The following is a 27,743-nucleotide window of genomic DNA, read 5'->3' as shown; positions in this document are numbered from 1 at the left end:
ATTGTAGGCTCATTTTTGCAACTGAGTCAAGAAAGTGTCGTTTCTACATAAGTCCTGCGTGGTCCAAAGTCCTGCGTGGTGACAGTATTTTTTTTTTCTTTCCAGGAAATTGCGCGGAATCCTTAATCCTCTGACTCACTCTCCTTTAGATTATTCAGGGCGTTACTTTCGTTGAGTGTTTCCAGACTCAGCCTGGGAGAAGAAACCCTACGCTTCTGCGCAAGCGCCCACTAGCGGCAGTCGCGGGGCCGCAGACGCCCAGTGCGCATGCTCCTTTGAGGTGCCCGGCGCGGCGGGAAGCGCTGCGCAGGCGCATTTGTGAGCCTCGCTCCGTGAGGAGCTCTTGGAGCCGGCGGCCCAGGTATCTGGGTAGCCCCTGAAGTCGTACTCTCTTAAACCGTGAGTTTCCGACGGTTTGTTTCAATGGCGCGGGATTAGAAACGGATTCTGGATGGTGGCTTCGGTCTTCTCGCCCTTCCCACTCCCCCTCCCCCAGCCCTCTCGACCCCGCTGACCTGCGGCGGGAAAGTCTCGCGCCTGCGCACTGAGTCCCGCGACCGGTCCAGCGGCTGCTGCAGAAGGTCCCTGGCGCGCGCAGAGCTCGCGGCCCGCGCTCCCTCAGACTCCCATTCATTCCCGCCGCCGAGCCGGGCCTGTGGCGTCTCAGCCTGGGGGACTATCGGTCGAGCCTCCTTTTTTGTGGTCAAACGAGTTCCTCTCTCAGTCTTCTTCCTCAGGTCAAACCGCCTTCCCCGCAGAAACCGCACTCTGCTTTCTCAGCCCCGGGGTGCAGGGTGGGCTCTTCCCGCGACTCGACCCTGCACTTTTTCCCCCGCCCCACTTTCCCGAGCAGACCGGTTCTGCCCCGGCTCTGGCCTTCCCGTTCCCCGTTCTTCCCTTAAGAAGCCGTCCTTCCGCCAGCTTCTTAAGGAGGACCCCGCCTGAGAAGCGCCCTGGCGGCGCCCGTGTGTGTCTCTTGTGTGTGCCTGTGTCTGTATGGGAAGCCCTCGTGTGTAAGGAAAGTCCAGTCCTCTGTGTGTGTGTGTGTGTGTGTGTGTGTGTGTGTGTGTGTGTTGGAAGCCCCCTGTGTGTAAGGGCACCACTTCCCTGCCTGTGTGTGTGTGTGTGTGTGTGTGTGTGTAAGGGCAACCACTTTCTTGCGTGCGTGTGTGTGTGTGTGTGTGTGTGTGTGTGTTGTAGCCGTTTTCCTGCCGTGGCGGGCGGGAAGCGCTCGGCGCTGGCCCCAGCATCGGTGCGTGATGGAAACTTGTCATTATCTCCAGGGTTCTGGATCTTCCTGCCGCCCCACGCATCCTCTCGGCTTTGCGCCCGCTTCGGGCCTTTCGCTTCCCGCTAAATTGGTGATGGAGGCGCCTTTGGGGATGCCCCTGGATGAACCCATGGCGTTTACTCCCCAGCGGGAGGAGCAGTGTCAGGCTGACGGCTCGCTAAGGAAATATGAACAGAATTTTAAGCTCTCAGGTATGTGGGTATGTGGTTTCAGGAAAGAACACTTCCAAAGACAGGCAGCCAGTCCATGCACGTTTCCCGTTATTTTACAATAAAAATGACATCCTGAATCTCAAAAGCGAGTTGTTTGTGTAGAAGCAGGTTACACGAAACTTAAAGCGATTTAAGGTATGTTTAGTATTGTATTGCATTTTAGAAAAGAGTTTGTCTTCACTGTGTTTATGGATGAAGATGCTATGGTCTTTAAGAGATAGCCTCCTCTTTTTAATTGCTGGAGAGGGAAACTGTCAGGAGTGGAATTCAGCATCCGCTTTATGTCAGACTTGTGCTCTTACCTCTTGAGGACCCCCCCCCCCCCCAGCCAAAAAGTGCTGACGTCTAAATATTAGTGATTGTCTGAGAACACAGAATGTATGAATGGTGAGACCAGTTTCTCTTCTAGGACTGTATATCTTATCTGTACTCCATATTACTTTAGTCTTGGATTTAGAAATTGGTTATAGAAGAATTTCCATCTGCATATTCAAATGCAGAAATCACTAACAAAAATAAATGAAGTGTTGTAGTAGTTATAACTGTATTTTGTTCAATGTAAATCATGAAGCGCTGCTTTTTTTTTTTGTATCACCTCCAGCAATGCTCAGGGGTTACTCCTGGCTCTTAAGTAAGGAATTACTGCTGATGGTGCTCTGGGGACCATATGGGATGCAGGGATCCAACCTAGGTTGGCTGGGTGCAAGGCAAACACCCTACCTCCTGTACTATTGCTCTGGCCCCATGAAGTGCTATTTGAATCAGACCCAGACCTTAAGTGTAGAGAGATGGGGCCGGAGCGACAGTACAGCGGGTAGAGCTTTTGCTTTGCATGCAGCTGACCCAGACCCTCGGTATCCCATATGGTCCCCCTAGCACTGCCAGGAGTGATTCCTGAGTACAGAGCTAGAAGTAACCTCTGAGCATCGCTGAGTGTGACCCAAAAAGCCACAAAAAAAAAATGTGGACAGGTGTAAGCAGTGAAGTTTTCACTTTTGTTCCTGTGCTACTAGCACAACCTGGGATCCAATAGATAGATATTTGTTAAATCGAGAATTCCAGATGACTTTTCTGCCCTAAAGGTAGCTAAATCTTTATCTCCCCTCCTGCCCCCCACCCATCTTTGGCTTAAGCGCATTTAGTTCTTGTCCAAAGATGCCTTTTGACCTTTTATCCATGATAGTACTCTACATGTCAGTTATCAAAAAAGTAGACTTGACTGCAAAAATATGGCATACGTTTCTGGTTTTTTGACTGAAACTAAGTTCAAATTATGTCATAAAGTATAACCCTCTGATGCCCCTATTTTAGGTGATAAAAGCCAGTATTATTGCACTTAGTTCAACACTTCAGTTGTTGCCTTTGATTCAAAGTGCTTTGAGTTGCTAATAAATCCAGTTACTCATTTTTATCTTCTTTATTTACTGTACATGGCATTGCCTCATCTTCCCACTCCTACTGTTTGGATTCATTCCCAAGACTTGTTCCTAAATTTACTGGGGGCTACGTTGGGCTGGCGTTCAGGGGTCAGTCCCAATAGTTACTCTTGGGGAACCATGTGGTGTCAGAATAGATTCTGGGACTTCAGCATGTAAAGCATGTGCTCCTGTCCTTTGTGCTTTCTCCTACTTTCCTACAACAAACTTTTTTACCTAAACTATCTGCTCTCACATTTCATTTTCCAGTTCTTGTGTATTGATGTTCTTGTGTATTGATGTTGGAATAGTGAAAATTCTGCTTTCATAATGCAAGTCCCTCTTCTGTTTTTCATCGGATTATCTGTCTTTCATGATTTGGTTTTCTTTTATTATTTCACTTGATCACTTGACTTCCCGTTAATCGTTGATTTGCTCGAGTGGGTGCCAGTAACGTCTCCATTTGTCCCTGTCACGTGCTAGTGTAGCCCAATGGCGTCTGTTCACTCTAGGGACATGAAGAGCCTCAAACCGATCGTTCATATCTTGATGAAGAAGTCTGACCATCTGGTAGGTGGGCGGCCACGCGGTCTCTTGACACCCCGTGGAATCCAGTCAGTAACAGCTCTAGTCCAGTGGTCGTCTCTAAATCTCATTACGTGACCAGCCCATCTGATTTTTGACACCTTGGCAAACGAGACAGCATGCCTGATTCTTGATCGTCCATGGAGGTCGGAACTCCTGATTCTTTCTCTCGTTTGAGTGAAACGTGATATTCCAAGCATATCTCTTTCAATTCCTCTTTGGGAGACCTGAATAGCCTTCTCATCCTGTTTGCATAGGGCCCAGGTCTCTGAGGCGTATGTTAATGCAGGAAGAACAGTGGAATCAAAGTGCCTGGATGTGCCTGGAGCCGGAGGTTCTTGGTCCTCTTAGCTATTTCTTCAACGCTCTTGAAGGTGTTCTAAGCCGCTCTCTTCCTCCTGCGCAGCTCAGGTGCCAGGTCATTTGTCATGTTGACTTCTCGGCCTAGGTACACGTAGCTGTTGCATTCGGAGATGGTCATTCTGTTGAGAGCGAATGGGGCATCAGAAACGAGGCTGTTTCTCATAAACATTGTCTTCGTAAGATTCAGCTGTAGTCTGACCTTTCCACACTCACGGTCGAAGTTGGTCAACATTTGTGCCACTTGGCTAATGTTTGGTGTTAATAAAACAATGTCATCAGCAAAGCGGAGGTGGTGTAGTTGCTGACCATCTATCTTCACTCCCATTCCTTCCCATTCCAGTCGTTGCATGATATTCTCGAGGGTGGCACTGAAGAGTTTCGGTGAAATGGTATCACCCTGCCGAACCCCTCTCTTGACATCAGTGATTACTTCTTTGTAGAATGGTGAGATCCTGGTAGTGAATCGGTAATGCAGCTCACGGAGGATCTTGATGTATTGAGCTTGAATGCCCTGATTGGCTAGGGCTTCAATGACCGCTTCCATCTCAACAGAATCAAAGGCCTTCTTTAAATCAATGAATGTTAGATAGAGCGGCATCTTGAACTCCTGAGAAATCTCAATGAGCTTAGTTATCATGTGGATATGGTTGATGGTGCTGAATCCTTTGCGGAACCCAGCTTGCTCACATGGTTGTCCTTCATCTAGTGTTCTGCCAATCCTATTTAGGATGACTCGAGTGAACAACTTGTAGATGACAGACAATAGGCAGATTGGGCGATAGTTGCCAATGTCGTGGATGTCTCCCTTCTTGAACAGTAGTGCAGTCCTGCTGGTTTTCCATTGGGACGGAACCTTGCATTCAGACAGGTAGCGTGTGAAGAGCCGAGCCAGTGTATTGATGAGTACTGATGGCAGGTTCTTTAGGTGTTCAGGTGTGACCTTGTCCGGGCCAGGTGCTGTTTGTTTCTTTACTGACCAAATGGCGTGTTGGATTTCGGAAGGGAGCACATTGGAAACGACATATCCATCCTGTGGAATTTGGTATGTCGCCAAGTGGACATGGCTATCGAAGAGATTTGAGTAGAAGTCATGAATAATCTTCTCCATTGCTGTTCTGGAAGATGTGATAGATCCATCAGGACGTCGGAGGGCAGTCATCTTGGTCTTGTAGTTGGCGAAGGACAGGCGGGCGTTACGAATACTTTTCCCGGCTTCTGCCGCATCTACTGTCCAATTATTTATTGGACATAATGGACTGTCATATTTTCATACTGTTTAGCACTCTGTCTTTTTGTCTCTTCACTTATGCTGTAAGCCGTTTGAAGGCAGTATTGCCTGTAACTGCTGCTTGGAGTTTTATATTTGGTAGTGTGTATAAATGGCTTGTTGGCTTCCAGAGTTGCTAGGGATCCATGAAGTGCTAGGGGTTCGATGCATGCAAGACTAGCACCTTAACCCCTGTCTTTCCAGTCCCTTGCTGAATTTTCAAAGTTAAAATTGTGTCTTGAAACCGAAGAAATGTATTATCAAATTGAACATAATTTGAACACTCACAGTGCCTGTCCTGTGACCCTGAAATTGGAAGTAGTTGAAATTGACATTTGTTAGGGAAGATTGTAATTGACTGACAGCCTTGACTGCTAGAAAACCAGATCTTGGTTTGGTTTCTGTGGTGTTGATAGTGAGGTAGCTTTAACTGCTTTCAGCTTCACTCTTACAACAATTTTTTTTTTCTTATTCTCTGAGTGCCCTTAATAATAGTAATTTATCTATTCAACAAATATGCCAGGCACTGTTTTGAGTTGATTGTGGTTAACTGTAGACAGGGAACTGGTACTGAGGGATCTATATTCTCAATGTAGGAGGCAGAACAGTGAGCAAATAAGTAGGATAATCTTGTAGTTGAGTACTATTCTGTACATAGTAAACAAGCCAGTATGAGTAATGGGAAGAGCACTTAGGATGTCAGAGGAGACTGAAAGTTGAATCAGTTATATGAAGTCACAAGGGAAGAGATTTCCAATCCAGAGGAAGAGCTAAGGAAGTAACTACAACATAATTACTATGGCCATTTAAATATCTCCTATGTGATAGGCATTAAGTTAAAATTTTAGTTATTTTATTCTATCCTCAAAGTATCTTAATAGAATGGTGTCTTGTGTTTACCTCCTTTTTTGTAGATGATGAAACTAAGACGCAACAGAGATAAGAGTTGTGCTCAAAGAGGGTCATACGAGCTAGTAAATAATAGGAGTTTAATTGAGGCCTCCCATCTTCAAAACTAGTTCATGTAACTATTATGTTACATTGCCTCTTCTTTGGCATCCTTGTGAAGAGATGGAAAGATGGGGGTAATTTAAGTAAGTTTTCCCCATTTCTTTATTAAATGTGTTGATGTGGTAGAAAGAAAACTAGACTGGATCTTCTTGCCTACTTTATTAATCTTTAGCTCTTACTTAATTCATAAATCCTCTCAAATTTGTCTTTGTTTATCCCTGCTTAAAAACTTTCTAGGGTTGCCCTTGCATTCTGTTTTTCACTTTTTCAGCCACCTTGAATTTCATTATCTCCTTCATCCTCTCTACCCCAGAACCTGCCTCTTTTCTTTTTCATGTTTTTATATATATAGTTCCTTAAAATACTGTCTTCTGTTTCTACTTAGTAAATGTTCACTGCTCCTTTATTCCCTAGCTTACCTAGTAATACTTGCATATCTCTACACTGCCTTAGAGCAAACTTTACAAAGAAGCACACACAAAAAAATAATTATTAGACTGTAAAATAAGTATTTAGTGGTTGCCAGAGAAAATGGTAAAGGAAGAAGGGAGGAATTAGGTAGTGGGTTCATTTGGATAGAGTGATGGTACTAAATGGTAGGGGAGATGGGGTGAGCGACCTCTAAATGTCCAGAGGTATAAAAATCCATCCCCCAAATATTACAGTATTACAAGCCAGTAGTGTTGCATATTCTCTGCTGCTGACATCACAGCCTGTGATGTGTTCGCTTTCTCTCCCCCACCCTTACATTTTTCTACTAAGTAAGAACTTTTACGTCACAAAAAATAAATCAGTAGTATCAATAAGATTTGATGGCTAGAGAGAGAATATAGTAGATATAAGGTGCTTGTCTTGCATGTGGCCAACCCTGCTTTGATCTCTTTGATACCCAGCATCCCAAAATGTACTGAGTCCTGCTGGAAGTGATCCCTGAGCACAGCCGGGGCCCAGCAAAATGAAAATAATTTTAACAGAGAGGGAGAGTACAGCAGATAAGGCATTTGCCTTACGCTTGGCTGGGTCCAGTCCCTTGTACCACATATGTACCCTCGAGCACTACTAGGAATGATCCTTGAGCATAGAGCCAGGAGTAAGCCCCAAGCATCACTGATTGGAGCCCCAAAAGCAGAAAAAACATTTTTAAAAGAATTCGTTTTAACTTTTGTCTCTTCTATAAGACTTAACTAGGAAATAGAGAATTCTGAAGACCTTTCTGTCCTTTGAAATGGACAGTTTCGTTTTGTTTTACTCTTTTATTTATTTTTTGAGGGCCTACCCAGGGGTGCTAGGGCAGCCATGCAGTGCGAGGAATCTAACCTAGAGCCCTGTGCATGCCAGAGATCTGCTCCAGCTGTTTTGAGTTAATTCCCCAGCCCAAAGGATTTGTGAAGATTTGAAAAGGCAATATACGTGAAAATGCTTCACTATGCAGAATTTTGTATAATAACTTACAGTAGCAAATAGTTGGCCTAGATACTTTAATAAAATTTGATAAAATATATGAGGTGTTCTTTGGAATGCAGTTTTTTATTACATTTTGTATTATTTTCAGATAACTTCTTGTTTGCTTTTGTAAACAGGGTATATTTAAAAGTCGCCACTTCTGCCCATTATAGTGGCTATAGTAAGTAAAGTAAGTAAAGGCCCTCCCGTTGATCATCGATTTGCTCGAGCGGGCCCAGTAACGTCTCCATTGGAGACTTTGTTGTTACTGTGTCTGGCATATCGAATATTCTCGGTAGCTTGCCGGGCTCTCCGAGAGGGGCGGAGGAATCGAACTCGGGTCGGCCATGTTGGCTGCGTGCAAGGCAGACGCCCTACCCGTTGTGCTATCGCTCCAGCCCAGTGGCTATAGTAATTGGAATTATATATGTGATTATATACATTTGTATATATTTTAGGTTTGGGGGCCACACCTGGTGATGCTTGCACTACTCCTTGGCTCAGTTCTTAGTGTGGGGAGGTGTCAATTCCTGGTGGAGCTTTGGACTTTGGGGACCCTGTGACTGGGATTAAACCTGGGCCTTTTGCATTCAAAGCACATGCTCTAGCCCATTGACTTTTCTCTCCAACCTCCAAAATAAAATTTTTTTTTTAACATTCTCGAGACGTGCAGTGAACTCATACTGTAATTAATACATAAAACTTTCCCATGTCTTAAGATTTTTGTATCTCTGGGGAAAGGAAACAATTTTCTTTTTTTTGTTTTTCTTTTATTTGGGAGCTTAGGGCTTACTTCTGGCTCTAGACTCGGATTATTTCCTGGTGGCTCTGGGGACCATGGATGCTGGGGATCATCCTTGGGGTCAGATGTGTACAAAGCAAGTACCTTACATACTGTACCATCTCTCCAGCCCTAGGAAATAGTTTTCATGATTATGTTGTTCCAGTGTTATGCCATCTAATGATCATAGTACAATTTAGATTTTTTTTAAATTTAGCTTTTAAAAGCTGCATTCTCTGCAGTATCAGTACATCTTTTAATATATAGCTTGAGAGTAATAAAAATTTATTAAGTCATACTGGAATTGACCAGTTTCATCTGTTAAATTTTAGAACATTTATAAGGAACTAGAAAGAGAGTACTGCAGGCAGATGACTGCCTTGCACGTGGCTGACCTAGGTTTGATTCCCCAGCCCCCATATGGTCCCCCAAACCCTGCCAGGACTGATGCAAGAGTACAGCTAGGAATATGCTCTGAACACAGATGTGTGTGATCCAAAAACAAAAAAAAGTTTACATGAGTCACAGCAACTTTATGGGATCTTTTTTTTTTAATGTAGGTGTACTGATATTTGTTCAGCCATTGATTAAGCTGATTGAATTGAGCATGAACTCCACACTACTTTTTTTTTATTCAGAATGTTAATTTTATTTTATTATTTTTATTATTAGGCTGGAGCCATAGTGCAGCGGTAGGGGGTTTGCCTTGCATGCAGTCGACCCGGGTTCAATTCCTTCATCCCTTATATTATTATAAAAAATAATAATAATAGCTAGACAGTTAACACCCACCAACTGCCGTGTAACCCCATCAACGGCCAGGATCCAGAGACTATAAAACCAAGCTCCCCGAAGCATGCGGCTGCATTCACAACCACGCGGCCTCGTATTCTCTAATTCTCGCTCTCAGAGAACCTGGCAGGCTACTGAAAGTATCATGCCTGCATATATGCCTGATTGGGAGCACCTGTAAAGGTGATTAGAGGCTGCCCAAAAGCCTCCATCCCTCTCGGAGAGCCCGGCAAGCTATCGAGAGTATCCCACCCGTACAGCAGAGCCTGGCAAGCTCCCCGTGGCGTACTTGATATGCCAAAAACACTAACAATGATGGTCCTTATTCCCCTGACCCTGAAAGAGCCCCCAATATGTCATCGGGCTATACTAGTATGTGACAGGGACGAATGGAGATGCTACTGGGCCCGCTCGAGCAAATCGATGAACAACGGGGTGATGGTGATATTATTTTTTTTAATCGCCGTGAGATAGTTACAAAGCTTTTGTGTTTGAATTTCAGTCATTCAGTGATCAAATGGCCCATTCCTCCTCCACCAGTGCATATCTTTCACAATGCAGAACCCCAGTAACCCCCATTCCACCCCAACCCCTGCCTCTATGGCAGACAGTCTTCCCCATACTCCCTTTTGCATTGCTTGTTATGAATAGCATAAGAGTGACTGCGTGCTCCTGGAACTCCAAAATTCCAGATAATTAGGGTCTGGAGGAATCTCTGCAGCTGGTTGCTCGTATCTGAGATTCCTCTGTATGGATCATGGCTGCCAAGGAGCTTAAGTAGCAGCCAGAGGCAGTTTGAGGGCATGACTTGCCACTGTCTAAGGCACTCCATTGAAGTCAACCTGGCTTAAAGTCTGGGACATCTCTGCAGCGAGCTGCTCAGTTCGGAGATTCTTTTATGTATCTCTGGATCGTGGTTGTTAAGGAGCTTAAGTAGCAGCAGAAAGCAGTTTGTGGGCTTGACCTCCATGACTGTCCCATGGGGACAGGGAATGAGAGGAACCGGCTCATCCCTATCCCTTGATGCCTGGAGTTTGCTGTCACTGAACCTGCATACCTTCACATCTCATTGAGTTCTGGAAGTTGGCGGCCGCTGGGCTTTTTAGGGAGCAGGTGGAGGGATGATGCCTGCCCCTGCTCGAGGCACCCCAATGAAGTTGGCATGGCTTAAGTTCAGCGGCATCTCTGCAGTGAGCTGTTCATTTCAGAGATTTTTTTTTGTGTGTCTCTGGATCATGGCCCTTGTTTCCATCTTTTCCAGAGAAATAAACTATTGGCATATGCCCTGCAGGGTGTACCTGTTCACCTGCAAAATGCCGCTGGCCCTAACTGCGGTTTTTGATTTCTTTCGAGATTTGAGTCTCTGAAATAAGGCCAATAAATGAGCTTATATAGCTGAGCCGGTGATGTTCTGTTGGTATTGCTCCCACAAACCTAACTTTCAGTTGTTTAATTTATTGGTAAACTTGGCCCCAAGGTGTTGGTCCCGCCAAAGGCACAGCGGCAATTTTGGGGAATCGGGAAGTCTGAAGACACTGTCAGGCTGCTGAAACACTCGTCCTGCAGGTATACAGGTTGACCTGCTAATAATCCCCCGTTATGGGATTTGTTATTACAACTGTTTTCTAATTTGTAATTATAGAATGTTTAGAATTTATTTCACTTTTTTAACTTACAAAATAATACATGAATTGTAACTATAAATTCTTATTTCTTTGGTAGGTGTTAAAAAAGATATTGAGAAGCTTTATGAAGCTGTACCACAGCTTGGAAATCTCTTTAAGATTAAGGACAAAATTGGAGAAGGTAATATCAAGATGTATTTTTATCTTCAAAGCTTTTTTCCCCTCTGTTTTCCTTGTATAATCTTGATTTTTATAAATTGTTATTTGAAAATAAACCCTTTAAAAAATATTGGGTTATGGTTGTATTACCAATTACCAGGTGTTTTCTTTTTCCAGAAAAGATGAAATATTCTCAGTATAATGAGTTATAACATTTTAATTGTTATACTTTTATGCCTTTATACTTAATGTACCATTGCTTTGTTAATAGCATCGACTTTTAAATGATGATTTAAAATTTCAGTGGGATCAGGGAAGAGAAATGTTTTTCCATTTTCCCTATAGGTAGAATTTTACATTGATATATGTCAAAAACTTAAGATTTTTCTTGAAATTTTTCTTCATGTATAAAATCATTAAAATATAGTTTATAATTTTGGGACTTTCAAACAGTTTTAGGGTCATTTTTAGAGCTTATTCAATATTAAAAAATGCAAAAGACGAAAATAGGATACTAATTAATGTGTAGTTGGAAGACTGGTAGTTTTATTCAGTCTATTTGCCAAATAAAGAACGAATTTGGCAAATAGGTGAAGGGAATGAGAAGATAGCAGGTTTTTAATGCCTGTGTTGATTAAGTGCCAAAATCAGTGATTTTCAAAGTGATTCTACCCTGTGATACTGGAATTTGGTAGGGATGGAGTGAGATGGGAACAGAAAACCATAGTGGCTCTTACTGCATTTGTGGAATTTAAAGAAAGTAAATTTCAAGGGAGTGCAGAGTGAATTTTTATTTTTTGTTGTTGTGGGGAGGTCATACCCAGCCATTTTGGGGATAGAGCACCGGGCATATCCATAAGAAGCATATACTTACAAAGCATGCATTTGAGCCCTCAGTACTATTTCCCCAGCCATAAATTGTTAATATACAAATGAATAAACAATTGAGAGCTATGTAGAATCGGTTATAATGGAAAATACTTCATTCTAACCCAAACAAAATTAGTCCAGAGTAGACATTCATCTCCTAAAAAACTGAGGATAATTAGTTTCCTAAAAACTGAATCTAAGGATAAGGACGTAAGGACCAGGGCTGGAGCACATGTCGTGCATATTGGAGGCCTGAGTTCTATCCCTACCACTGTCTGGTTCTCCTGAACACTGCTTTGAGCCAGCTCAAACTTTGAACTTCATAGGCATATTGTCCAATTATCACAGCTTGTGCTCTCTCATCCCCCCTAGAACTGCTTGGAAGTCAGAACCCCCCCAAAAAAGATTTATTTAGACATGTTTGTGTTTTTCATATTTAAAATCATTAAAATACAGATTATAATTTTGTGGGTTTCAGTTTTAGGATCTCTTTTAGGGCTTTTATTAACATTTAAAACTATATAATCTAATAAATTATTTTACAGGCACTTTCAGCTCTGTTTATTTGGCCACAGCACAATTACAAGTAGGAGCTGAAGAGAAAATTGCTCTAAAACACTTAATTCCAACAAGTCATCCTGTAAGAATTGCAGCTGAACTTCAGTGTCTGACAGTGGCTGGGTAGGCCATTTGAAAATTTTTAATTGAACTGGCTATATGTAATTTTGTTGAGAGTTTTAAAAATAGCTATAAAGATGAATGTCAATAAATTAAATATTTTCAGTTTGGGTTTTGTGAATTGCTAGCATTTATTTTCTGACTGGAATGGTCACTAAATTTCTGTTAATCTTTAGAGTAGAGGGGCTAGAACAACAGTAAAAAAAAATTTTTCTTTTAGAGTGGATTTCCCTTGAGTCACAGCTTTTTTTTCTAATCTTTTTGCCAAATTGTAAGCTGTGGCTTCCTTGTCTAGATATGTTAATAAGTATGGAGAATACATTTCATATCTCCCTAGCTTTTGATGGCCTCATTTTGTGTTTTATTTTGAACAGTCGTGTTTCATATTTTCCTCCTTGACCTGTTTCTGCTAGATCATTTTGATATCGTTCATGTCAACATGCAGACATGATCTAGAATCTGTTCTGTGCTACCATTCCACTTGTAACTGCTTCATTTCTTCACTCCCTTCACAACTAGGCTTCTCAGACTTACTTATATATTTTGTGCATTTCTGCACTTCCCTTCACTAGCAAAGTGGGGCTGTGCTCTCTTCTATTCTAAACTGAAACTACTTTAAGAAGAGTCATCCTTGACATCCATTGTGCCACTTCCTGTTTTTGTTCACAAGCACTCCAGCATTTAACATGATTGTGGTTTGAACCATTGTCTTCTGGCTACTCTACTCCTACATACTTGTATTCTTGCCTGACTTAACTTTTTAATCAAATCCTTTGCCAGCTCTGTCTCTTCTGTCTGACCATTAAATATTGATATTTCCCAGCACTTGGTTCTGAAGCAATATGCTGGACCTATATATGCATTTATTTTTTCAAGAGAGTTATAAAATTTTTAATTGAGGCATAATTGATATTGTATGTTTCATTGATCCACTTTCCCCAAATAATTTGTTTTGGGTGTTGGCATGATAGTCCAGTGAGCTGAAGCATTTTTAGGAGTCCCAGGTTTGATCCTCAGTTTAAGTTTCTTCATCAAGTACTATGCTCACCGGATTGTCCTGGAGATTAAGTGAATTTATTAATAGATGTACAATGCTTAGATCAGAATTTGGCATGTATTAAATACTTAAGAACAGTTAGCTGTTATTTTTAAGTATTGCTTAATTGCCACTAATCTTGTTAATTTAGTTGTCATTTTTCCTTCTCTGTCACTTCAATTAAAGCTTATAATTCTCATACTTGGATTATTATGGTAACTTAACTGTTGCTACTTATTTTTTAGCAAGTCAGTTAAATGTATCCATGTCTCATATGATGATGCATGTTTAGTTTTCTAACATTTTTGTATTGCGAAAATTGCATTTTGAGAAAAAACAAGACCTAAAGTTTTAGTTCATTCACCTTTCTTCTAAAATTCATTGTACATTTTTCCACTAGGGGGCAAGACAATGTCATGGGAGTTAAGTACTGCTTTAGGAAAAATGATCATGTGGTTATTGCCATGCCATATCTGGAGCATGAATCTTTTTTGGTAGGTGTTAATGTTTCTTGAATTTTTACTTGCTAAGTATTTCATTGAAAACAATTTTTATGACCTTATTCATAACTTTATTTTAGGATATTTTGAATTCTCTTTCCTTTCAAGAGGTACGGGAATATATGTTTAATCTGTTCAGAGCTTTGAAACGCATTCATCAGTTTGGTATTGTTCACCGTGATGTGAAGCCCAGCAATTTTTTATATAATAGGCGCCTGAAAAAGTGAGTATGTTGTTACCAGAAAATATTTATGTTTAATTTGTGTTTGGTGTTCATCAGGCAGTTTAAACTGCAATAACCATGCACAGGATTTTGTTCTGTCGGAGATTTTCATTGTGCTTGGAGAAAGGAAGTATTGGGGGAAAAGGATAACATAGTAGTAAAGCAGCATTAGATACAACCATGACCTGGTAGGAAACTGATTTAGGGTCGCATCCCCTTTTTGACCTGAGACATTTATCTCTGGGCTTTATTTTCCTTTCCTAGTAAATGAAGGGATTGGACTACCTGATAGTTTTCAGTGCTAGTATTCTGGTCTTGTTTATAATTTTTGTTGATTATATACAGAGGCATTCATTGTAGGCCAAAATAAATGTAAATGCTGTTTATTGCTTATATGAGGGCAGCATCATATTGACTATGGTAACAAGAATAGAGCCATGACTTTGCTTGGATTTTTTTCAGAACTGTTCACTATTTTTCTGATACATGGCTTTTTTTCAGAGCTATTCAATATTATTTTAAACGTCATGTTTTATTTAAAATGATATGCTATGGTACCATTTCTGCCACTGTCAGAGACAAAAGAATTATGCTTAGATTTGATTTTTCTTGTCTGCCTTAATCTGCATAAACCAGTGAAAAAGGGGGAGAAAGTTTCTTTTGTCTGTTAACTATGTTTGTTGGTAATTTTCAGTCCTAGTTAGTGATATTTCTGCACCTTTTTTAGAATTTTTGGTGCCTTTGTAGCCACACATGACAGTACTTGAGGGCTGCTCCTGACAAGATACTTGGACTTTGCTCCCAGTGTTAGTTAGAAATGAAAGTGAGGTACCCACATACCATACATGGTCTCCAGCTTTTGAGCTTTTCCCCAGTATCATGTAGAACTTTTCTTTTTACAAAAGAGCTACAAAATTGAGGCATAATTGGCTTATTGCTTGATCCCTCAAAGAATTTGTTTTCTCAAAAGAATGAGTTTGGTCTTAACATGATCCCCTGAACACCACTAGGAATGGCCCTCAGCACCCTTGGGTGTGATTTCTCCCCTCACCCACACCCCCCCAAAAAATCAGTTCTGCATGAATATGATTGAACATATCCTACTGTTATTGAAGCTTAATTATTACAAAGAAGTAAAAATGCTTACTTTTGTTTCCTAGGTATGCTTTGGTAGACTTTGGTTTGGCCCAAGGAACCTATGATACGAAAATAGAGCTTCTCAAATTTGTCCAGTCTGAAACTCAGCAGGAAAGTTGTTCACAAAATAAATCCCACGTAATCACAGGAAACAAGATTTCATTGAGTAACCCAGCGGTGCCTAAGGAGGTGGTTCAGCAGCCCACCACAAAAACTACTGTTAAAAGGCCCTACACTAATGCACAGATTCAGATTAAACAAGGAAAAGATGGAAAGGTTCTATCTCTTATATATCATAAGTACTAACAAGGTCTTAGATTGTACTCCTTTATCCAACAGAGGGAGATATAGTGGGATATGCTTGTAATTAGTTATTTTTAGTTTGTTTTATATCCACTTGACTACATTGTTAGTATGATTTATAGTGGGGAGGCTTTTTCAAATCTAAAATTACTTGGTAGTTTTTTGCCATAGTTGTCTTGTATAAAAAATTAAAAATTCCTGCATGTTATGATACCCAGCTTAATTACCATTTTTAAAAGAAAAGCATCAGTTATAGGGGGAAAACCTAAAGTGTCTATCTCCATTTTAGCTGCACAGCAAAATGTAAAATTCATGCAGGTGGTTTTTGAATTTTTTTTTAGTTACATATATTTGTGGACATTGATAACATTGAATGGGTGTTAAGAGTTCTGTCTAGACTATTTTCTCCTTTCACAGAAGTGTTTTGATGCCTGAGAATGACTTGGACGCAGCTGTTTTTGTTTCATGTCACTTAACTCTTTCAAAATTATGGCAGAGTAACAGCTGGCAGAAAGTGTTACAGATATAATCCTTGTTTTCCTTGTTTTTGTTGGTATTGTAGGAGGGATCTGTAGGCCTTTCTGTCCAGCGCTCTGTTTTTGGAGAAAGAAATTTCAATATACACAGCTCCATTTCACATGAGAGCCCTGCAGTGAAAGTAAGTAATGTAGCTTAATAGTGCAATCAGTCAGTTGTACATAGAGAATTTAGGGAATGGCTAGATTAACATTTAATATCAGTAAGTTTTTTTAAGTAAGAGTTTTGCTTTGGCAGAATGTATTACTGCTTTGAGCATCTCGTCCGCGCTTTTTATTTTCTTTGTTTTTTTTTAAATTTTTTTTTTAATTTTTTAGGCTTTTGTGGAATTTTTAATAATCTTTTTGCCTAAATGACTATTTTGACAGCTCTCTGTAGAGGAACATTCAGGAAATTAAGGCTTTTTCTCTTACTGGCTAGAATTTCCACTCCCTAAAACACATTTCTGATGCACAGTTGATAATAAATCTGTAAAATTCACAAAATTGTCATCAGTGTTGGTTTTAAGTTGAACTACATAAGAGCGTGAGAAACAAATCTGATTTTAGATAGTATAATTGTGCAGTTTACTCTTCTGAAATGGAGTTAGACACTAGAACATAAGTTGTATACTTTTTTCTCAGTAACAGCTCTAATAAACAATAAATCAAATGTATATCAAGCTAGGACTAATTGGTAAATTTTAATGTTTTTCCAATAGAAAAGCTGAAAATACCTTAAAAGTGTCAGTAGGCAATTTACAGTCAAGTAGCCCATATAACTGTTATAAAAAAGTTAGGCTTCATTCTTGGACTTTGTGGCATGAAAACAGAAATGGCGACTTTTCTTTTACAGCTTCTGAAGCAGTCAAAGACTGTGGATGGATTATCTAAAAAGTTAGCAACGAAAAAGAAGGCTGTGTCTACAAAGGGAATGAATAGCGGTGTAATGAGGAAAACTGCCAGTTCCTGCCCAGCAACCCTGACCTGTGACTGTTATGCAACAGATAAAGTGTGCAGTATTTGCCTTTCAAGGTAATATGTTTGGATGAGGCTATAAAATCGTCAGTCTGCTGCCAGATAAGATTAGGAATTGTGTTGATCTTGCTAGTGAGTGTGAAAGAGAGTACTATGAACTACATACACAGGCAGGCACTATGGCAGAGTAGTACTATGAAGAGCAAATAACAACTGTTACCATGTATTTTTCTTAGATAAATAAGTTTGCTCACATATGCAAATGACTTTGGTCTGGGGGTATCTTTTCTGCAATCTTAGAATTGGAAAGCTTTGCTTGCTGATAAAATCTTTTGTGTTCTTTGTTCCTGCTAATATCAAATAACTAAATCCAAATAAAAACGTCCGATTCGGGTTGTTAGGCATTCGAATGAATCGATTCTCTTGGCCAAGTTTGTGTTGACAAGGACACCGACGCCTCCAACACCTCTTTTATCGCATGTTCCGAGGAACAATTCTTCTCCAGTGTCGAAAACGGCATGGTGAGATTCGTGCCTTCTAGTCTCGGTCAGACCAATGATGTCGTACTTGATCATTCGCGCTTGTACCATCAGGTCCTCGATGGATGCATCTGATGCTAGCATACGTGCATTGAAAGTACAGACGATCATTTTTGTCTTCCTTCGTTGTGGCAGCCTAGGTCGGCCTTGAGATTTTGTCGGCCTCTCCTTTCTCATCCTTCTCAGTGCTGCCATGTCGGTGAAGCCTTCAGGGTCAGGTGAATGAGACCAGTTGTAGTTACTGATTTTGGCATATTGAATACACAGCGGATAGCTTGCCAGGCTCTTCCGTGCGGGTGGAATACTCTCGGTAGCTTGCCAGTCTTTCCGAGAGGGATAGAGGCTTTTGGGGCGACCTCTAATCACCCTTGTAGGTATTACCATATTTGAACCCTATCAAATATGGTACGACAATTCCGGAAGATGGGTATTTAGTGTCTTATGATGTGTCGCGCGGCCACAAGCGGCCGCGCGGGTCCGGAAAGCATCCTGGAGTGTGGCGACGGCTGGGTAGTGAAAGTAGTGTCGAGAGTGGAAGTCTGCCAGTGGGGTATTTATCTGGGTAGGGTGGGTCTCCTGTGCACAATTCGATCCCTGGGTGGTTGATGGAAGCAGACAGGGCAGGGTAGGGTGGGGCTCCTGATTAGAATCCCTTTGTCACCTGTGGTGGTGGGAGCAAGCAGAGAAGCTCTGTCCCTGGGTCCGCCGAGCCTGGAGTCCAAGGTCTCAGAGAGTTCCGCTTATCTTGTTCTGTGGGTCTTCAATCGTGCGTGGGTCTCGGCCGGAGCTGCCACGCGGGTCCGGAAAGCATCCTGGAGTGTGGCGATGGCTGGGTAGTGGAAGTAGTGTCCAGAGAGGAAGTCTGCCAGTGGGGTATTTATCTGGGTAGGGTGGGTCTCCTGTGCACAATTCGATCCCTGGGTGGTTGATGGAAGCAGACAGGGCAGGGTAGGGTGGGGCTCCTGATTAGAATCCCTTTGTCACCTGTGGTGGTGGGAGCAAGCAGAGAAGCTCTGTCCCTGGGTCCACCGAGCCTGCAGTTTCTATCTTCATTGTCTGCGCACCAACATCTCATTATGATGAAAGAGAAATCGAAAAGTTCTACATGGAGCTAGAGAAGTTCTATAAAGAAGACCACACCTTCTACAAGATCATTGTGGGTGATTTTAATGCCAAGATAGGACCGAGAAGATCAGCTGAAGAACTTCACATCGGGACCCATGGCCTAGAATGGAACGAACAGGGTGAGAGACTGTCTGAGTTCATCATGTCGACCAAGACCATTTATGGTAACTCACAGTTCCAGAAGGCAGAATCTAAACGGTGGACATGGAAGTCTCCCGGTGGACGATTCCACAACGAAATAGACCACATCATATTCAATCGACGGTTTTGCCTGACCGATGTCGCTGTTGTCCCAAAATTTCGAACGGGATCGGACCACTGTCTCCTTCGTGCAAAATTCTACTTCACAGAGCGGGGAGAAAGGGCTGCAAAGTTCAAAAAGAGAACTCCCAGAATGACCACCAACTGGGAACTCTTTGGTACTATTGCGGCAACATGGGAAGATGCCATTGTTGACAACATTGACGAGGAATACGATCGACTGGTTCAGCACCTCCATGAATGTGCGAGGAACGCCAAGAGAGAGTTAGCCACAAAAAATCGCCTATCTTTGAAAACTCTTGAGCTAATTCGCCAGCGTGGTTTGGCGCATGCCTCAGGCAGCCGCAAGCTAACGTCCGAGCTCGCAAAGCAGTGCAGAGATGCGATTAAGGAAGACCTCAAAGAGAGAAGAGCAGAAGTACTGGTAGATGTGGCAGAAGCCGGGAAAAGTATTTGTAACGCCCGCCTGTCCTTCGCCAACTATAAAACCAAGATGACTGCCCTCCGACGTCCTGATGGATCCATCACATCCTCCAGAACGGCAATGGAGAAGATTATCCATGAATTCTACTCAAATCTCTTCGATAGCCATGTCCACTTGCCGACATACCAAATTCCACAGGATGGATATGTCGTTCCCAACGTTCTCCCTTCCGAAATCCAACACGCCATTTCGTCGGTAAAGAAACAAACAGCACCCGGCCCAGACAAGGTCAGACCTGAACACCTGAAGAACCTGCCGTCAGTACTCATCAATACACTGGCTCGGCTCTTCACTCGCTACCTGTCTGAATGCAAGGTTCCATCCCAATGGAAAACCAGCAGGACCGTACTACTGTTCAAGATGGGAGACATCCATGACATTGGCAACTATCGCCCGTCTGCCTATTGTCTGTCATCTACAAGTTGTTCACTCGAGTCATCCTGAATAGGATTGGCAGAACCCTAGATGAAGGACAACCATGCGAGCAAGCAGGGTTCCGCAAAGGATTCAGCACCATCGACCATATCCACACAATAACCAAGCTCATTGAGGTTTCTCGGGAGTTCAGGATGCTGCTCTGTTTAACGTTCATTGATTTAAAGAAGGCCTTTGATTCTGTTGAGATGGAAGCGGTCATTGAAGCCCTAGCCAATCAAGGCATTCAAGCCCAATACATTAGGATCCTCCGTGAGCTGTATTGCAGATTCACTACCAGGATCTCACCATTCTACAAAGAAGTGATCGTTGATGTCAAGAGAGGGGGGCGGCAGGGTGATACCATTTCACCGAAACTCTTCAGTGCCACCCTCGAGAACATCATGCAGCGACTGGAATGGGAAGGAATGGGAGTGAAGATAGATGGTCGGCAACTACACCACCTCCGCTTTGCTGATGACATTGTTTTAATAACACCAAACATCAGCCAAGCGGCACAAATACTGGCCGACTTTGACCGTGAGTGTGGAAAGGTAGGACTACAGCTGAATCTTACGAAGACAATGTTTATGAGAAACAGCCTTGATCCTGACGCCCCATTCGCTCTCCATGGAACGACCATCTCCGAATGCAACAGCTATGTGTACCTAGGTCGAGAGGTCAATATGACAAATGACCTGGCACCCGAGCTGCGCAGGAGGAAGAGAGCGGCTTTGAACGCCTTCAAGGACGTTGAAGAAATAGCTAAGAGGACGAAGAACCTCCGGCTCCGGGCACATCTCTTTGATTCCACTGTTCTTCCTGCATTAACATATGCCTCAGAGATCTGGGCCCTACGCAAACAGGATGAGAACGCTATTCAGGTCTCCCAAAGAAGAATAGAAAGAGCTATGCTTGGAATATCACGTTTCACTCAAATGAGAGAAAGAATCCGGAGTTCTGACATCCGTCGAAGATCAAGGATCAGGGACGCTGTCTCATTTGCCAAGGTGTCGAAAATCAGATGGGCTGGTCACGTAATGAGATTTAAAGACGACCGCTGGACTAGAGCTGTTACTGACTGGATTCCACGGGATGTCAAAAGACTGTGTGGCCGCCCACCTACCAGATGGTCAGACTTCTTCGTCAAGATCACGAACGATCGGTTTGAGGCCCTTCATGTTCCCGGAGCGAATAGATGCCATTGGGCTACACTAGCACGGGACAGGGACAAATGGAGACGTTACTGGCGCCCGCTCGAGCAAATCGACGACTAACGGGAAGTTAAGTGATTAAGTGAAATCCAAATAATAAACTTCCTCTCTTGTTGCCATCTCCAACTCTTTGTCATGTAATTTCTTACTCCCTTCCTTTAAACACTTGACTTTTCACAAGTTTTTCCTAACTGCATCAGTAATTTATAACTCTATTCAAAGTTTTTTTTGGCTTTTTGGATCACACCCAGCAATACTCAGATTATTTCTGGTTCTGCACTCAGGAATTACTCCTGGCATTGTTTGGGGGACTATATAGGATGCTGGGGATCGAACCCAGGTTGGCGGTATGCAAGACAAGCACCCTATCTATTGTCCTATCACCCTGACCCCAGAAATTAATAATAAAATAATTCTTATTGGTATTTCTAAATCCCTGTGGTAGTCCATATTCTGTTATGGTTGCCGTCACCTACATCTCTTTATGCCTGGAAATTGCCTGACAGCTTTTCCAGGAAAAGGCCTATGAACTAGTGTATTGATATGGGGAAAGTTGGGAGAGTAAGGGGAGAGCAGTAGAAATAAAATCTAGAACTTTTCATCATACTGAATTTATTTGCTTTCTAATAACTTATTTATATGATAGCAAGGAACTTTGAAAATTTACTGTGAACTTAGATACATATTGTTTTGGCCTTTAATAATTTAACTTTAATATAACTAGAAAAATTGTATTTTGTCATAAGGCGGCAACAGGTTGCTCCTCGGGCAGGTACACCAGGATTCAGAGCACCAGAGGTCTTGACAAAGTGCCCCAATCAAACTACAGGTATGTTGCTCTAGAAATGAGATCTCAGTTGAAATTGAGAAATAATAGGCAGAGCTTGTGTTTTACTTGTAGGAGGTCCAGACTTGATTTCCCGGCACTTATATAGTCCCCCAGCACCACCAGGAGCACTCCTCAGCACAGAGCTGGGAGTAGTCCCTGAGCATTGTTGGGTATGGCTCATAACAAATTTTTCCCCAGGTAAATTTCATTTTTTGATCTCTATAGCACAGCGGTAGGACGTTTGCCTTGCATGTGGCCGGCCTGGCCGGTCCCGGGTTCAATTCCTCTGCCCCTTTTGGAGAGCCCGGCAAACTACCGAGAGTATCTTGCCCGCACGGCAAAGCCTGGCAAGCTACCCGTGATGTATTCGATATGCCAAACACAGTAACAACAAGTCTCACGATGGAGACGTTACTGGGCCCACTTGAGCAAATCCCTGAACAATGGGAGGGCAGTGCAGTGCTACAATATGCCTAGTTTTGAGCTCTGCTTTTAATGATCTAAAACAAGTTTGCAAATATAATTTTTGAGATAATGCTATTTATGAAAGTTTGCAATCTTGATACTGTCCTATACTTCCATAAAAATTTTATTCATAAATTGCATTTTGCTGTTTATTTATGGTATGGTTTTAGAAGGAATTTTGTTAGCATCCTCTTTATGGGGTAAATTAAACTAAGTAGATTTTACAGATTATTTTGGTGCACCTGAGCCTGCCAGGAGTGATTCCTAATCATAGAACCAGGCGTAACCTCTGAGCACTGCCGGGTGTGGCCCCAAAACAAAACAAAAAATGCCTACAATTTTCTTAACTAGTAAAAAATGCTATTTTAAACTTCTTACCTAGCAGTGCATTTTTTTTTGTGGTACATGATATTGACTGAAATTATTTTTGCCACTGGAAATGCACTATAACAAAAATATGTTTGAGATTCTGTAATCTTTTGTAGTTGTTGAATTGTAGCAATGATTGTCCTAATTGCGTTGAAGTATATACAAGTATTGAGTCATGTTGTACACTTGGAATTAATATAAGGTTCTGATCTATTTTACCTATAAAATATTATCAGGAAGCCAAAACCCAGGAAACACCTAATAGATGAATCATGCCATTCACTTGGATAATACAATACAGAAATGTATTTTATTGTGTGTCTGTTCTGAAATTGATGATAATACACAACACACACAAAATGAACGAAGCCATCTCTTTACATTCTTGTCAGTCAGGAAATACTTTCAACTAACTAAAATAACCTGTTTGAGTATAGCAATCAAACTTTGTACACAGATATTTTAGTGTTCTTTATTCTTACCAGAAGAGATCATAGAAGAAAGTTTGTGGACAATAAAACCTCGAAGAAATTATAAATTGGTTGAGGTTTGGCCCTCAGGTATGAGTAGAGGAACTTAAGAACCATCATCGTCTAGTCATACCTGAAACTCAAAAGTTTCGAGTTAATAGAAAATGAAAATTGAATAGTGAGAAACCTGGAAAGAGGTAGATAGGACCTAATCATACTTGGTAAAGAACTTAAACTATGTTCTGTAGATATTGTTAAATTGCTCAAGTAAAATGATGGCATTTTCCCTACATGTGTCATTCTGGCAGATGTGCAGAGAAGATAAGTTTTGGAGCTCTGCAGTGATCAGGGTGAGAGATGATGAAAGCTCTAGGGAGGATCTTAACAAAATGGAGAAGAATGAAAGATTGAAAAGGCATTGCTTAGTGATGTTTAGATAAGAGATTTGGACCTGAATGGTGAGAGAAAGAGCATTTAAGATGGCTGTCAGGTTCCTAGTGTGAACTTGGAATGGGTACACCCGTTCCATTTTTCTTTTCCAAAAAAAAAAAAATTTTTTTTCTTTTTTTGCTTTTTTTTGGGTCACACCCAGTGATACTCAGGAGTCGCTCCTGGCTCTGCACTCAGGAACTATCCATGGTGTTGCTCGGGGGACCATCTGGAATGCTGGGAATCGAACCCAAGTCGGCTGTGCGCAAGGCCTACCTGCCTTGTTATCACTCCAGCCCCCATACTGATAATTTTTTTTTAAGTAATTTACAGTGAAAGGAAAAGATTGATTTGAGGCATAATTGCTGAGATCGTCGTGGGAATCAGAGGTAGCCATATAATAAAAGTAAGGATTGTCCTCCTAAAGGCCCTTGAGCACTGTGGGAGTGGCTCTGGTGGGCCTTGGCACCACAGGGCCAAAGTAGCATTGTATCCTGAGCACTGCATTCGTAGGTTTCTTAACCACTCCTCCCAACAAACAAAAAAAAAATGTTTGAACCTCAAGGAAATGGAGCTGGAAATAACAGTTGAGTGTCATCATTATGTAAATAGTAGTTGGAAGCTATGAAGTGAATGGGCCAGTGAACTCTGGGAAGCCTCACCACTTAAAACTAAACATTGAAAGAGCAGGTAGAGAGCAACAAAGGGAGTCAAAAATGTAAGATGATGAAGCCAAGGGTTTACTGACCCAGAATTAGGAGAGCTATCTCTAAAGGAAAGAATGAGTTTCTGCATGAAATTATGTTGTTTCAGCATTACATGTCAAAATTCTAAAGTTTCTGTAGCAAAAGTTATGTCCCCTACTTGGCTGAGTTAGAGCTTTTTTTCGGGGGGGGGGGGGTCACACCCGGCGATGCATAGGGGTTACTCCTGGTTCTTCACTCAGGAATTACTCCTGGTGGTGCTCAGCGGACCATATGGGATGCTGGGAATCAAACCCCAGTCGGTTATGTGCAAGGCAAACGCCCTACTGCTGTGTTATTGCTCCAGCCCCCTGAGGAAGAGCTTTTGATGTTGAATGCTTTTCGATAAAATGAGACAACTTTCACTGCTATGGTACATAATTCCTGAGGAGATCTTGTTTTTCTCTCAAAACTGTTTTTGCTCTTACAAAATGTATTTATTCAGTGACTTCTAATAATGAAATATCCTTTTAAATTTAATATATTGCTCAAGAAAGAAAATACTGTATTTTTGTATTAAAGATGTTAGACTAGTGATTTCAATTCTGAACTTAATTAAAGCAAAGGAGGAAAAACTTTTTCTTCTAAAGGCAGATGTTTGAGACCTTTACATCAGAATCTTCAAGGGAATAGACTTACTCATTAGAATTTGAAACTATTGATGTAGGGGATAGATTTGTAATTTTTTTTTTGTTGTTGTTTTCTGTTACAGCAATTGACATGTGGTCTGCAGGTGTCATATTCCTTTCTTTGCTTAGTGGACGATATCCATTTTATAAAGCAAGTGATGATTTAACTGCTTTGGCTCAAATTATGACAATTCGTGGATCTAAGGAAACTGTACAGGCTGCTAAAACATTTGGTAAGCAGTTTTACATTACATAGCAGAAGCCTTTGACTTAATCTCTTACAAGTAAGTTAAGTGATGAATTCTCTTCACAGATAAACATTATATTCATAAAAATTTGTCAATCATTTAAATAAGTGACATTGTGCTAGAAAATTTGTCATTTCTATACATCTAATTTATTCTTATCAAACACAAAGTGCTACACTTCTCTAATATTTAAAGTTCAGCTTCAAATCCTAAAAGAAAACAGAAAAAAAATCTTAACTCCCTGTAATTACAGTTTGATATTTGGCTAATTATAATGTTTCTGTTTATTTACTATAGTTTATTAAGCACCATGTGCTTTTGGGCCTGCCACAGATTATCTTAGTGTATACTAACAAGTTAATAATACATTACCACATGGGGAAATAGAATGTGTATTACTGTATTTTTTGGTGTTGGGGATTGAACTCAGGGTTTCATAAATATCAGGCAAGTGCTCTTCTATTGAGCTATAGTTTGAGCCCCTGACCGATTTTTTTGCTTCGTGGTTTTGTTTCTGTTTTGTTTTATTTTGGGCTACACCCGCTGGGCTTAGTCCTGGCTTTGCACTCAGAGATCACTCCAGGCAGGACTTGAGGGACTATATGGTATACACAGGGCCTGCCCCTACCATAGTCTACAGGGTTTCATGTTGGTAGTGTTGAGAGGACTATATGTGGTGCCAGGGATTGAACCCAGGCTTCCACCATGCAAAAGCATGTTCAGTAGTCCTTGAGCTATCTTTCAAAGTGTTTCTGTTTTTGAACAAGCTTTTTTATTTTTGAAAACTGATGTTCGGTTTGTTTATTGGTTCATTCAAAAACTTTCTTTGAGGTTTTATGTGTACCAGGTACTATTTTTGTGTGTCTGTTTTCAGAGTTTAAATTGCAGTAAAGATAAGCAACTATATGCTGTCAAGGGAGATGAATGGTACTGAAAAGATAAAGGGAAAAGTGGTGAAGAGGACTTCCCTTTTTTGGATAGATGGTCAAATATCAATAAAGATTTGGTATTTGAACAAAGATATGGGAGCTGAATAATGTCTTTTATCTGGTAGAAAAATCTAGTTACTAATTTAGAACCTAATGTACTAACATTATCTAAATTTGAGGGATTCAGAGACAAATAAGGTAATTTCTGCCTTCAGAGAACTCAAATATTTTGTAAGAATAAACAGTCACAGTAGAAATTTTTATAAATACAAAATCTTTACAGATAAAAACAATGATCAACTCTGATAGTGCCAGGTCTCATAAATTTTGAGCTGAGTGGTCATGTAAGTGGGAGTATTTTGGCATGTAGAAAGTACAGAATATCTTAGGCATAGAACTACCTAGTGAAAGGCATTTAACTAAAATTTGGAAAGGGAAGAAAAGATTGCAATTTTTAAAAGATTACTGAAGGTTGCAGTGAAGCTAGAGCAGTTACAAGTCAAGCAAGATCCTGTCTTAGATTAATATATGTCTTTTTTTTTGCTTATGGTCTCATGCTTTAGGATTTGACTTCAACCAGTAAGGTGTAACAACTTAAATATGGGTGGTGTATCATACTTTAAATATGATCACAAAGCAAGGTTTGACTTGCATGTTTCTTAAAATGTTTTTGTTTTGTTTTAACTCTTTTAGGAAAATCAATATTATGTAGCAAAGAAGTCCCAGCACAAGACTTAAGAACTCTTTGTGAGAAGCTCAGGGGTCTGGATTCTAATACTCCCAAATTAACAAATGAGATACAGAGACCTGCTCTTCATGAGACAGATTATTCTGAGAAGACTGGTCATAAAGCTTCCCACTTTACAGAAACACCTGAAGAACAGCGCTCAGAGAATTCATTGTATAAAGGGGACAGTAATGGTTGTAGTAGAGGTGATTTTGATGAATGTACTGCCAGTTTAGACGGCTGGGATAAAGTACCAGATGAAGCTTATGATTTGCTTGACAAACTTTTGGATCTAAATCCAGCTTCAAGAATAACAGCAGAACAAGCTTTGTTGCATCCATTTTTTAAAGACATGTACTTGTGATTATTATTCATTAGTTAATGTTTGCTGTTGTGTATTGTGAAGTCAGTGAAACTTGTTTGTAATATTTGTATAAAATAAATAATTTATTTTAAAATGTTAATATTTTCACAGCAGATCCTAAAATCTGGAGTAAGATTACTTACGGTGTAGCTGTAGGTTTTTGGACAAGCAATCTGATGTAGATCTTCCAGAGTAGCAAAATAGATCTTTAGTTTCCCTTATTTGGTCACTGCTTTGTTGATAAAGAAGCAGTGTTGTCTGAGCCTGTAATTTGGAGTTCAAGGCACAAGTCTTAAAAGTAATTGATATGATAGGGAGAA

The 27,743-nt window shown here is 41.1% G+C and overlaps 1 protein-coding gene across 1 annotated transcript; it reads left to right on the top strand.

The window, feature by feature from the left end:
- Nucleotides 1–295: 295 nt before the first annotated feature.
- On the top strand, nt 296–27,743 carry CDC7 (cell division cycle 7). The gene is made up of 12 exons (XM_056123300.1): nt 296–399; nt 1,284–1,482; nt 10,883–10,966; nt 12,360–12,495; nt 13,929–14,022; nt 14,109–14,251; nt 15,412–15,664; nt 16,254–16,349; nt 17,063–17,241; nt 21,968–22,050; nt 25,239–25,388; nt 27,026–27,743. Exons 2-12 carry the CDS (start codon nt 1,365–1,367, stop codon nt 27,421–27,423), a joined length of 1,734 nt encoding a protein of 577 aa, XP_055979275.1. The 5' UTR covers nt 296–399; nt 1,284–1,364; the 3' UTR covers nt 27,424–27,743.

This window comes from Sorex fumeus, unplaced genomic scaffold (genome assembly GCF_029834395.1).
Source record: "Sorex fumeus unplaced genomic scaffold, SorFum_2.1 ptg000047l, whole genome shotgun sequence".
In the NCBI taxonomy this organism is placed as follows: Eukaryota; Metazoa; Chordata; class Mammalia; order Eulipotyphla; family Soricidae; genus Sorex; species Sorex fumeus.
Note: the sequence above shows the minus strand (reverse complement) of the source record. Positions and strands in the feature narration are given on the sequence as shown.

What these genes read in the sequence shown, in the direction of transcription:
- CDC7 (XM_056123300.1), top strand. Translation starts at nt 1,365, where the DNA reads ATGGAGGCGCCTTTGGGGATGCCCCTGGATGAACCCATGGCGTTTACT. An exon ending in AACAAGGAAAAGATGGAAAG is followed by an intron (nt 15,665 to 16,253) that starts GTTCTATCTCTT and finishes TTGGTATTGTAG; the next exon opens with GAGGGATCTGTAGGCCTTTC. An exon ending in ATGAGAGCCCTGCAGTGAAA is followed by an intron (nt 16,350 to 17,062) that starts GTAAGTAATGTA and finishes TTTCTTTTACAG; the next exon opens with CTTCTGAAGCAGTCAAAGAC.